This window comes from Rhineura floridana, chromosome 5, assembly GCF_030035675.1.
Source record: "Rhineura floridana isolate rRhiFlo1 chromosome 5, rRhiFlo1.hap2, whole genome shotgun sequence".
NCBI classification, from domain to species: Eukaryota; Metazoa; Chordata; class Lepidosauria; order Squamata; family Rhineuridae; genus Rhineura; species Rhineura floridana.
The window spans coordinates 181,543,326-181,555,650 of record NC_084484.1 but is presented as its reverse complement, the minus strand read 5'-3'; the positions used below and the strand labels follow the sequence as shown (position 1 = coordinate 181,555,650).

Here is a 12,325-nt window from a genome sequence, read left to right as displayed (position 1 = left end):
AACTGCGGGGAAGGAGGAGGAGGGGATTGGAAGGGGAGAGGTGAAGGAAGTGAGAGGGGAGGGGCAAGAGGGAGGAGATAGGAGGGAGGAGGATTATAGTAGGGGGATTATAGTAGGGGAAATTGCATGCAAATGTATGTCTGTTAGGGCAAAATTAGCACTGAAAATGCTGATGAATTTTGACAAACTGATGTGGAAATTTGCAGAACTGAACTTAAGACGGGGGGGAAAGAATGAGAAACTGAAACTGACATATTCATCTAACCTTAGTTGTACTTGTAGTCTACAACATCTAGAGGGCACCAGGCTGGGGAAAGCTGACCTAGGTAGACACTGAAACTAGTAGATAATATCTGCTCTGAGTAACCTAAGGTGGCTTTGGAGAAAGCTTTTTGGCTGAAGCCGTGCAGGAGGCTTACGCCTGATGTGATGCCACTTAAGCTTTCAACAGCCCAATCCGATTTAGGCTTAGCCAGGCGGGGTGGGAAAGAGAAATACTTAGAATTATGGAACGGGTTAAAAAGGCAGGTATATGTGTTTGTATTTTATTTATCTATTTATTTATTATATATATATATATATCCCGCCATTCCAGCATGAGGGCAGCAAACAGAAATGCTAAAAACACTCTAAAACATCATAGCAAGACCTTAAGATACATTAAAATGAAACAACGTTAAAAACATTTTTTAAAAAAATGCCAGTGCAAATCCCTTCTTAGGAGAAGGAGTTAATTCTGCTTCTTTCTCCTCTCCCTCCCTGCTTCAGGGGCTAGTTGCACCCTTATCCTCGTGTACATTCTCTGTACGGACTGCTGGGTGATTGCAGCTGCATACTTGGCGTGGTTGGTGTTTGATTGGAACACACCAAAAAAAGGTAAGCTTCCTAACTGAGATGGATGAGACGCTCTTGCTCTCGTCTGCGTCCTTTGCACATGAGTAGACTGTCAAGCCAGTTTCGTCCCAAACGCATGCAGTTTTTTTAGGAAACATTCTAAAAAATCTGCACACTTTCCAAGTGTTTGAATTGAGATCGAAGGGTGTCCGAAGGCTTCCTTGAATGCCCCCCCCTTGTTTTCAAACAGTTCTCAGCTGCGTGCTGTGCTTGTTCAAAACTTTTGATTTTAAAAAGCCCCTGGAAGCAGCGGTATGTTATGACGTGCCACTCCCTTCTGGGTAATCGTACAGAGGAAAAGATGGCACCCCCAGGCGCCTGGTTGGCCACTGTGAGAACAGGATGCTGGACTAGATGGGCCACTGGCCTGATCCAGCAGGCTCTTCTTACGTTCTTATGGTGGCCCACATATGCCTATGTGGGCTGCCATCTTTTTCTTTTCCCATACAATGTCCCTGATAGCAACCAGATGACTAGTATTTTTCTCACCCTGTGCTAAGCATATGATTCAACACCCACATCACAGAATGGGAAGGAAAACTGTCTGTGGGGAGGGGCTGTATTGAAGCACCTCCTTGCACGCAGAAAGGCCCAAATTAAATCCTTCTCATCTCCATTTGAAAAGGATTGGTAGAGGGTGACAGGATACACCTTTACCTGAGATGTAGGAAGGTGCATTCTGGGTCAGACCACTGGTCCATCCAGGGCCAGCGCCAGACGGGCCGGGGCCCTTGGGCACCAGTCTGCCCTGGGTCCTGGTGCGTGCACACACACGCATGCATGCACATATGCTCAGGGCTGCAATTAACCAAGATGGCGGCCAAGGTTTCCCTAAGGGGCTGAAGCCTCTGCCGCCATCTTGGTTGATGGCACAAAAGACAGATAGGTGGAGCCAGTGAACGGGTGGGTGGCTTGGAACCTCCCTCTCTGCGATCCGTGACAGCTACTGCGGATTGTGGAAGAGGAGCGCTACTTCTCCCCCACCCTATCGAGGGGCCCCAGGAGCCCTCGGCTAGGGCCTGACCTGGCCGCCCTTTGGCGCCACCCCTGGGTCCATCCTGTTCACTATCATCTACACTGACTGGCAGCGCCTCTCCAGGATTTCAGATGGGGAATCCCTCCCAGCCCTACCTGGAGATGCCATTGGGGACTGAACCTGGGAGTTCTGCATGCAAAGCGGATGCTCTGCCACCCAGCTACAGCCCTGGTGTTAGTCGGAGTAGAACAGCTTCTCCCAACCATATGCCCACCCACCATCGGACACAGCCAGTATGGTCAATGGATAGGAACGCTGTGAGTTGGAATCCAGTATCATCTGGAGGGCACGAGGTTGGGGTATGCTGGAGGAGGCAATTGTTGGGATAGATAGGTCCATGAGTCTGACTTGGGAACATGTGGAGCTGCCCCTACTATACAGGTTGGGGATCTATATTTGTTTGCAAGCTTTGGCTGTACCTTTCCTGATTGAGTTCTTCCCCCAATCCTCTCTAATGCACTGCTGACAGTCCCTCCTTTTTTTTTTTCTTCAAAAGGTGGAAGAAGATCGCAATGGATCAGAAACTGGGCTGTGTGGAGATATTTCCGGGACTATTTCCCGATACGAGTGAGTCCCGCTGCAACATGTTTCCATTTTCTCTGGCTTCCTGATGCGCGCTTGCTTTGTTTTCAGCAGGGATATCTGAGGAATTCTTTCCTTGCTGATTCTGATACAAACTGGCTAGGGACCCGTCCAGCCTGGTGTTTTATCGTGGGTGAATTCTGCAGCAGACTCTTGACACAAAAATAGTGCGTTATTGGTGGATTTATTCTGGTTTAGTTTGTTCTGCAGTGCTTTCCTAAGGCTACGGCATTTTTTTGCTGTCCAGAGAAGCTATAGCGTAACCAGAATTATTTTGGTATAACAAGTTGCAGGATTTCAGCAGTGCAACCGCCCCAAAACTTTTGTAGACGCAAGTAGCATTGGAAGCAGGATCATGTATGACTGTCCTGGTAGCATCATGAGCACAAATAACCACAAATGCACAATAAAAAGGATGTCTGGAGGAGCCCTTAACTTAATGTGCAGATTAGACTGTGGCTCTCCACTGGATTTTACATTTCCCAGTTCTAATGCCGTTCTCGGGTCAAAAACGATTGAAATGCAGATTCTGAAAAAAATATATTTAAAGATTGAAGATTGATGCAGAAATAAGATGGAACAGATTTATAAATCAAACACATGCCAATTTGATATGGACAATAAACAGATGGATTTACCCATCCCTAATTTTCAGCACTCTGCTGGAGACGCCTGAGCTTCAGTGCCATTTTCCTTGAGATTATTTTCCTTCTCTGCCTGCATTATGATTAACATCTGCTTATTTGTACAATTCTAGACAGAATCTCCCCCGGCCCCCAATGGGGAGGCCTTACTACGCTGTCAGTAAAAGCTCAGGGTTTAGCTGCACAGCAGGTAACTAGCAACGCCTAGGAGATTCTGCAGGTGGAATTGCAGATCTATGCTGCCAAATAAAAAGTTCAGCTGGGGGACAGAGCTGGTGGGTTTGTAGGGGAGGGTTAGCAGGGATGGAGGGATTAAGTCTGCCTCCTCCACAGTGACTTCCTGCAAACACTCACTACATCAGCCGTGCAAATCACATACTGGGTTGGGAACTTGTATATCCTGCGTAATATGAACTTTTGCCCCAAATATTGTTGTCCTCCAGGTAAATGCTGAGTTGTGTGACTAGCAAACGATCCATATCAAAGGGCATCCTTTATCTGAAGCATGTACAGTTGCATGTTTTCCCCCTCTGTGCTTTTGTCTGGCTGGTGTTAGTGCAAGCTGGCTCCTGGCTCCTGTTATCTCATGTTCTAGAGTCCAATCTCAGGCACGACTTGCCTCTTGCTAGTAACTGCACAGTTGGAATCTAAAGGTCTGTATTGCAGTAAGGGGGACTCTTCTGTTCCTGGCCATGCTTGCCTTACAGAGAGCCTGTTCTATGGGTTGCATTAGCTGCTTCTTTTTGTCTGCATCTGTAAGGCTGGGATGGAAAACCTGCTCCCCTCCAGATGTTGAACTACAGATCTCTCCAGCAAATGTTATTTTTGCTGTGCATTCATGATGATTTGTGGCACACGTTTTATATATAGTCCCTTAGATTCTGCTTTTTGCATCTGCTTAAACGATAACTTGCTCCTGGCATCAACAGTTTTCTCTTACTTGGTTAATTTCTAACCTGTCTTTGGTCTGTGTTTTAGAGAAACGAGTGTAAGGAATGTAGTTAAAGGATACTAATTGTGTCGCACACAAATCACTTAAATTATCAGTGTCTCCTCTAGGAGGTTTTTGCCCCGCTTCAGTGCAAGCAACTTTTATGTTTCCCTTCCTCCAGCTGGAGTAACTTTATATTTTCTCTCTCTCTCTCCCCCCCCCTCCTTTCCTCAGCTGGTAAAAACCCACAACTTGATGACCCACAAGAATTACATCTTTGGCTACCACCCACATGGAATCATGGGAATGGGCGCCTTCTGCAACTTTTGCACAGAGGCCACGGGCGTGAGCCAGATGTTTCCGGGGATTCGGCCATATGTTGCTACATTAGCTGGGAACTTCAGGTTACCCATTTTCAGGGACTACATAATGTCTGGGGGTAAGAATTAAAAGCCTACATTTGAGCCGGCCTAGTGTACCTTGATAGGAAGTCCCATGGAGTTCAGCAGGAAGGGATGTGGCTTGGTGATGGAACATCTCCTCTGCATGCAAGAGGTCCCAGATTCAGGCCTCGACATCTCCAGGTAGGGCTGGGAGAGAACCTGGTCTGAAATCCTGGAGACCTGCTGCCAGTCAGTGTAGACAATACCGAGCTAGATGGACCAAAGATCTGACTTGGTACAGGTGGCTTCCTATGTTTTTAGTAAAATCTGGGACCATCTGCATGCAAAGAATGTGTTCTACCACTAAGACACAATGTGTGTGTATGTATGGACCTTTCCCTCCTGCATGGCAATAGTTATTTATTTACTGCATCATGCAGGGTGTTGGATAAGGTAGCCTCCAACCCTCAGAATCCATGGCCCCTAGGATGAAAAAGATTCCCCACTCTTCACTAATGTGATCTGGCTTTCTGTTTTTGAAGTGCAAGTTGGATGCTGGTATATGGTTAGAATTAAGATTTTCAATCTTTCTAGTCCAGTACATCTTATTTTGGTTACCCCCACCCACCCTAGACTTGCCAGCAGCTCTGTAAGGTCCAAACTCTGCTACCTGAGATCCTTTGCGATCAGGTGCCGAGGACGTTAATCCTTTGAACACTGAATCCTGCATCTTTTTATATAAAAGCTTAAAGCAGCTCATGTTAAATGTTGTTGTGACACTGCTGTTGTGTGGTGTTAAATGGAAAAATAAGCCTCTCTAGGCTTCTGCATTGCTAATGTTTCTTCAGTGGGACCTGATACATATAAAGTTAAAAACCAAAACAGTACATAAGGAGGGGGAGGGAAGCCTTCTTAGGAAGGCTACACTACAGAAGGCCTCCAAAAGCCTTCCAAAGTTAACAACCAAATGCCTTGAAGAAGAGGAATGTTTTTGCCTGGCACCTAAAGGTGGGTAATGATGGTGCCAGGTATATCTTCCTGGGGAGAACGTTCCACAAACAGGATTGTTAGGTAAATCTAACACAGGGATGGGGAAGCTGCGGCTCTCCAGATGTTGTTGGACTCCAACTCCCATCTTTCCTGACTCTTGCCCATGCTGGCTGGGGCTGATGGGAGTTGGAGTCCTATAACTTCTGGAGGGCAGTTCTCTGCTCTAGGGCTAGCTGAAGGTGCTTGATCAGAATCATGCAGCCATGTGTGTTCATGTGATGACGTCACAAAGCCCATTAAGAGTGAAGGTGATGGCTTCCTGCCCTCACCTTGAACAGGTGATATTTCTTGCCCTCAGAATGATCAAACATTTCCACCCCACTTTTTGAAAAATCACCGAAAAAGTGGGGGGAAGGGAATCTTGGATAGGTTAAGGATTGGAAAAAGGAAGTGCTGTTTAACATGCTGTGTTAATTTGCTGCCAGTATCTGTTTTCTGTGCCTTTGTGGGGTGTTCCAGAATTGAGGGATAGGCACGGGTGTTTCTTGATGTGAAGTAGCAAACGCTCTTTGCTCACAGTTTGGCCCACAGAAGGGATCCCCCTTCCCCAGGACTGAAAACTACTATCGCCATTTCCCCTTTTCCTGAAATCTTGTTCTTTCTCTCTCTCTTTCTGTTCAGGTGTCTGTCCTGTGAACCGGGACACCATTGATTACATCCTTTCCAAGAATGGCCGTGGTAACGCCATTGTGATTGTGGTGGGGGGCGCTGCGGAGTCCCTGAACTGCACGCTGGGCAAAAACTCTGTGACCCTGCGGCACCGGAAGGGCTTTGTGAAGCTGGCGTTATACCATGGGTAAGGAGAGAAAGGCTTACCATTTAGACATAAAAGCATACCATTTAGACATAATTCTTATGGAACAGATTTCCTTGTGGGGGCCTCGAGAAATAATTTTTACTTGAGATGAAACAGATCTGAAGGGGGGGGTTGCTCCATCAGAGCCCAAACATCTTGATTGCTCCTTTGACTTGACTCCTTGGCTGGGCAGCTTAGGCCTTTGATGGAACCAGCATTGCACCCCTGCTGTGCATTCTGCAAGGGGGGAAAGGTTCTGACGTATGGATTGTGTCTCTCTTCCAGTGCAGATCTAGTTCCGGTGTATTCCTTTGGCGAGAATGAGATCTACAAGCAGGTGATCTTTGAGGAGGGCTCCTGGGGACGGTGGGTTCAGAAGAAATTCCAGAAGTACGTTGGCTTTGCTCCTTGCGTTTTCCATGGGCGAGGCCTCTTTTTCTCTGACAGCTGGGGATTGTTGCCATACCCCAAGCCCATCAACACTGTTGGTAAGGCTTGTAATCAACTTTGGTTAGGAATGTAGATTTCAATGAACAGTTCTATTATATTTTTAAAAGAAATATAATGTGCATAATACCTTCTATTCTGTACAACAGCCTTCCCCCAGCTGGTGTCCTCCAGATGGTTTACACTGCCATCATCCCCAACCACTGGCCATGCTGTCTGGGGCTGATGGGAGTTGTAGTCCAAAACATCTGGAGAGTACTAAGTTGAGAGAGGCTGCTGTACTTTCACTGGAGATTGTGCAGAATGGGCACATTATTAGGAAGGTGAACAGGGATTTGTGCACATTGCCTGGTCAATAAGCATAACCATCATTTCATGCTGAACGACCTGCTATAAGGCAAAAAACAAAAATGCATGTTCACTGGTATATGCTTTTGTAGACTAGAGTCCACTTCATTTGTTACATGGAACCCTAAGTTTGCAGCTACATACATTGGTGAAAAGGGGGAGCGGAAAGAAGGTGAACCAGAACAAAATGCAAAAACAAAACTCTGTGGCAATAAAGTTCTAAAATTAGAGGGAGAAATACCGATAATTTAAGATACACAGACGATACCATACTACTAGTAGAAACCAGTAATGATTTGAAACGAATGCTGATGCAAGTTAGAGAGGAAAGCACAAAAGCAGGACTATAATTGAACGTCAAGAAGACTAAAGTAATGACAACAGAAGATTTATGTAACTTTACAGTTGACAATGAGGACGATGAACTTGTCCAGGATTATCAATGCCTTGGCACAAACATTAACCAAAATGGAGACAATAGTCAAGAAATTAGAAGAAGGCTAGGACTGGGGAGGGCAGCTGTGAGAGAACTAGAAAAGGTCCTCCTATGCAAAGATGTATCACTAAACACTAAAGTCAGGATCATTCAGACTATGGTATTCCCGATCTCTATGTATGGATGTGAAAGTTGGACAGTGAAAAAAGCAGATAAGAGAAAAATCAACTCATTTGAAATATGGTATTTGGAGGAGACCTTTGTGTATACCATGGACTGCAAACATGACAAATAATTGGGTGTTAGAACAAATTAAACCAGAACTGTCACTAGAAGCTAAAATGATGAAACTGAGGATATCATACTTTGAACACATAATGAGAAGACCTGATTCACTAGAAAAGACAATAAAGCTGGGAAAAACAGAAGGGAATAGAAAAAGAGGAAGGCCAAACAAGAGATGGATTGATCCCATAAAGGAAGCCACAGACCTGAACTTACAAGATCTGAACAGGGTGGTTCATGACAGATGCTCTTGGAGGTCGCTGATTCATAGGGTCGCCATAAGTCGTAATAAATTTGAAGGCACATAACAACACCCCTTCACAAAGCTGTGATGATAAGCGGTTTAGCGATGCCAGTTCCTTATATAGATTTGTGTGACAGATTCTGGAACTGAACTCGGCATTCAGCAGTGCTGTCCTGGAGTTTCCCTTTTGAAGTTTTTTGTTTGAGAATGGCCACTTCAAGGTCAGCAGCAGAATGCCCTGAGAGCTTGCAGTGATTTGCTGGCTAGTTTCTGAATATTGCCCTTTGCTGATGACAGATTGGGGACCCCCTGTTCTTTTGAAAATGGAATTACACTCTGCCTAGCAGCTTTCGGTTTAGGAAGAAGGGGCTTCACCTCACTGAATTATTTGACCTTTTCTCTCTATCTGTTTTGTGTTTCAGTTGGGGAGCCCATTACCATTCCCAAAATCGATAACCCAAGCCAGAAGGAAGTAGACTTCTATCACAGCATCTACGTCAGCTCTCTGATTAAACTCTTTGACGCGCACAAGACGAAATTTGGCCTGCCGGAGACAGAGGTCTTGGAAATCAATTGACCACCGGAAGGAACCGGACACTTTGGCTCTTGCGTTTTTTGGCAGCGACTCGCTCACAAATGTGGCATCAAAAGACACTTTTCTGCCAGACTCCAAGTTGTCTTTTGTGTTCTGGTCTGTGAATTGGGGAGGCGAGCGTGGATGCACGCGTGAGCTTTCAAAAGGATAAAAGAAAAGAAGTTGTCTAACTATTCAAACTTTAGAGCTTTCTAGAAACGGTTTTATTTTCTGATTGTGACAGATCCATCCTGCTCCAACAATGGCACTTAAATCTATCAGTTCCCCCATCACAGAAAGAGAAGGAAAGGGAGTTGCTTGGCTTTTTGAATCTGTTGCCTTTGATGGCCAGATGCAATGCCCTTGAAGTAGAACTAGGACAGCTTGCCTTAGCCCAACTCAGACTATTGGTGCATTTAGCTCAGTATTGTCTACGCTGACTGGCAGCAGCTTGCCAGGCAGAGAGTTCCTTTCAACTGGTGAGACCAGGGATTGAGCTTTGGGATCTTCTGCACGCTGCCACAGAGCTAGGCTCCCTCCTAACTTCTCATCAGGAGTCTAGATAGTGAAACGGGGGTGGATTAGGTGGGATAAAGCACTTACTTGGGTAGAAGGTTGTTGTAACCTGTTGGCGCCACACAGGGCTAGCCCTGAATGTTATGCCTCCCCTAGTGACGGTACCTCATAATGCAAGAAAAGCATCCCAAGGGAGCCTTGCAGTGCTGGGTGGAATCACAGCAAAGCTTTTCCTCCAGAAATGCCTGCTGCGCCATTGGCTCTCTGAAATAATATTGCTACTTTAGGCGATCACATAGGTTGCTTGTGCAGTTAGACTAGCCCCGAGGTCAAGGATCTGTGTTGGGGGAATGGCAGGGTGGTGGTGGTGGAATATGAGAGCCTGATTCCTTTGTTAAACCACACCTCTGTGTAATTTATTTTATCTGTTAGTTGATCATGCGTTGCATAAACCTTTGTGCTGGTTTTACAGCAGAAGGAAAGGGACAATGGTATATAGAGGGACCTTGGTGGGTAGGGATGAAAGCAGAGTATTGTGGGAATGAACTCACAGCTGTCATTTCCCACTCCCTAGAAGTTGCACCACAAGCCATCTCTGGGCTCTGAATCTCACATTGCAGTTTCAGCTGGAAGAAAAGGGAGCAGGTTGCTAGTCCTCATGCATTGATAGAAAAGGCAGAAATTGCATGGGCAGCTCCCTCCAAGTTCTGATTTTAAAAGCCAGAGCCTATGTTTGTTTGTATTTTGTCCTGCAATCCACACTCATTTTTGTACCCATGCTGTTTTTTCCCACCCTCTTGCACTTGTACTGTAGCAAATCCAATTGGTACACTACTGCTTTTTACGTATAAGTTTCGTAGCACAAGGGGATTTCTGGTTGAGAAAAGCCCCTCCTGAAAGCACAAACAATGCAAATTCTGAGGTTTGCTCCCATTTCCCCCTCCTGTTGCTACCTTGTTGTGCAAATGGGTTTGGGAACCAAAGACTGTCCCTGAAAACAGACCTTGCCGGATTATTGTTCTTCATGTATCTCCTCTCTGGCCTCTGTTGTCTTGGCCTTCTTTCTACGGAGATCCAACCTTTTTATAGATGGCACATGTCTCTGTCTCCTGGGGAAATGCTGGAAACTCAGTGTTAGTCGGCAATATTTTTAAAGCAAAATCAAGAGTTGATGATTGTCAGGGGTGACTTTTGTGCTTGTAATGAGCCATGTCTTTACTGTGAGGTGTGTGTGCATGCGTGCACGAGAGAGAAGAATGCACGGGCTGCCAACTTCTTTTTCTACAGGGATGTTGCTTTGTTTTTAGCAGGTATGGGACAGGGAGAAATTCATCATGCTTAGTTTTTCCCTGCCACTGGATCACCAAGAAAGAAAATCTCATCTCTTTGCCTGTACCTTTTTAAAGCAGGGATGGGCTCCTCTGGTCTGGGGGCCAGATGTGACCTTCCATGTCTCTCTGTTGGGCCCTTGGGACATTTTCCAGGCTATATCCCCCCCATAGCCACACCACTTACTAGTCCTGCTTTGCACCCTCCTCCTTGAGTGACTTTGCCTGGCTGGAATGCGCCCTAGCCCTCTGATAATGCCTCTTGCCCAACTTGCCAATAGCTTGCCCTATCTTTCTGCCCTTATTTCTGCACTCGCAAGTTTTGCGTCTCCTACAGATTTCAGCTAACCAAAGGTCTTCTCCTCTCCTAAATGGTTCCATCTTTTCTTGCCTGCTGCCCCTTACACCTGGCTCTATCTCCCAGCACATCCATTCATTGCCACTTCTCTGTCTCCCATGTTGAAGCCTTTGGCACAACAACAACCCTTTAGGCCAGGGTTGCAGAGCATGTTGTTGGACTACAACTCCCATCAGCCCCAACCAGCATGGCCAAAGGTCAGGGATTATGGGAGACCTCACCTATAGGTGAAACAAAGCCCGAGTCGGTCTTTGATCACCACCATCCCATCTTATTTATCCTGTTTTCCAAAGGTCACATCTGTACATACATTTCAAGCACATGGCTTTCCCCTGTACTGTAGTTGACCCCTCACAGAGCTACAGTTCTCGGCACCCTTAAACTACAGTTCTCAGGATTCTTGGGAGGAAACCATGTGTGGACTGGAAAGTTCCTTGAGGCAGAAAACATCTTTCTCTGTCGTTTCTGTTACTTTGTGAAGAGCCTTGTACTTTAGTGGCTCTCTCTCTCTCTCTCTCTCTGTGTGTATATGTATGTGTGTGTGTATATATATATATATATGTATATATATACAGACATCAAGCAATTGGATTTGTCCTTAGCCATGCACACATTAAAAGCATAGGAGCCTCCCTCAGGAGTGGTGTTGGCCACCCAAAAAGGAAAAAAACAGTTTAAATCTAGTAGGAGCCCTCATAGATGAATCATTTTTTAACTCTGGGGATTTCTCTGTTTTTAAAGAACATGGTGTTGATTATTGAATTCAGAGATGAATGTATATAAATAGCTCTTGACTGTTTTTAAATAGTATTGACTGTTTTTAAATGTTTACATGGATGTCGACTGACGCTTTATAGAGAAATATATTCAAAGCCCAGTGTGTGCATACATACATATATAAATATATATTTAAATGTTCTTGCACTATTGCATGCTTAAACTGCCACCTTCAATTGTATTAATCATTGACACTGATTGAAGCTCTAAAATGTGCCTTTGGGTAATGCAGAAAACTGGGGCTTCGGTTCCTGGGTTCTTGTATCCCTGTGATCCTGATCATGACATGTATAACGGGGAAAAATGCTCCAGCCTTTGGGCATTTCATGGAAATACTGTACATCATTTAAAAAGACTTTTGTACAAATTTGTAGAAATAAATGTAAGCAAAAAAAATGATGTTGGCTTTCTACTTGTTCCTGATATTTGACCTGTTTCCATACAAGGTTGAACTTTGAGTCCTTATGAGCTGAGAGTACACAGATTGAAAATATCAGAACATGCTCCACCGAACACTAGTCCCTATGAATTCTATCTTAAAACAAACCAGTTCTGCAGTAACATATCCCAAATGCTGCAGTGTATTGTACAGCATATCTCATGAAACCTAGAAGGCAGGCTCATCCAATGAAGGTGAATAGTGGGGAATTCAGGATAGACAGTCTCCCTTCATGCAGCTCATACTTAAATTATGGA

General features: G+C 45.2%; 1 protein-coding gene across 1 annotated transcript in view; it reads left to right on the top strand.

Moving 5' to 3' along the window:
* DGAT2 (diacylglycerol O-acyltransferase 2) overlaps positions 1-12,012 on the top strand; it is a 43,026-nt gene extending 31,014 nt beyond the window's left edge. The window contains exons 3-8 of the mRNA XM_061629052.1: positions 769-876; positions 2,427-2,497; positions 4,322-4,526; positions 6,142-6,316; positions 6,602-6,804; positions 8,499-12,012. Of these exons, the coding sequence (XP_061485036.1) occupies positions 769-876; positions 2,427-2,497; positions 4,322-4,526; positions 6,142-6,316; positions 6,602-6,804; positions 8,499-8,653 (917 nt within the window). The 3' untranslated portion in view covers positions 8,654-12,012. The remainder of the gene's footprint in view (positions 1-768; positions 877-2,426; positions 2,498-4,321; positions 4,527-6,141; positions 6,317-6,601; positions 6,805-8,498) is intronic.
* The last annotated feature ends 313 nt before the right edge of the window (positions 12,013-12,325 follow it).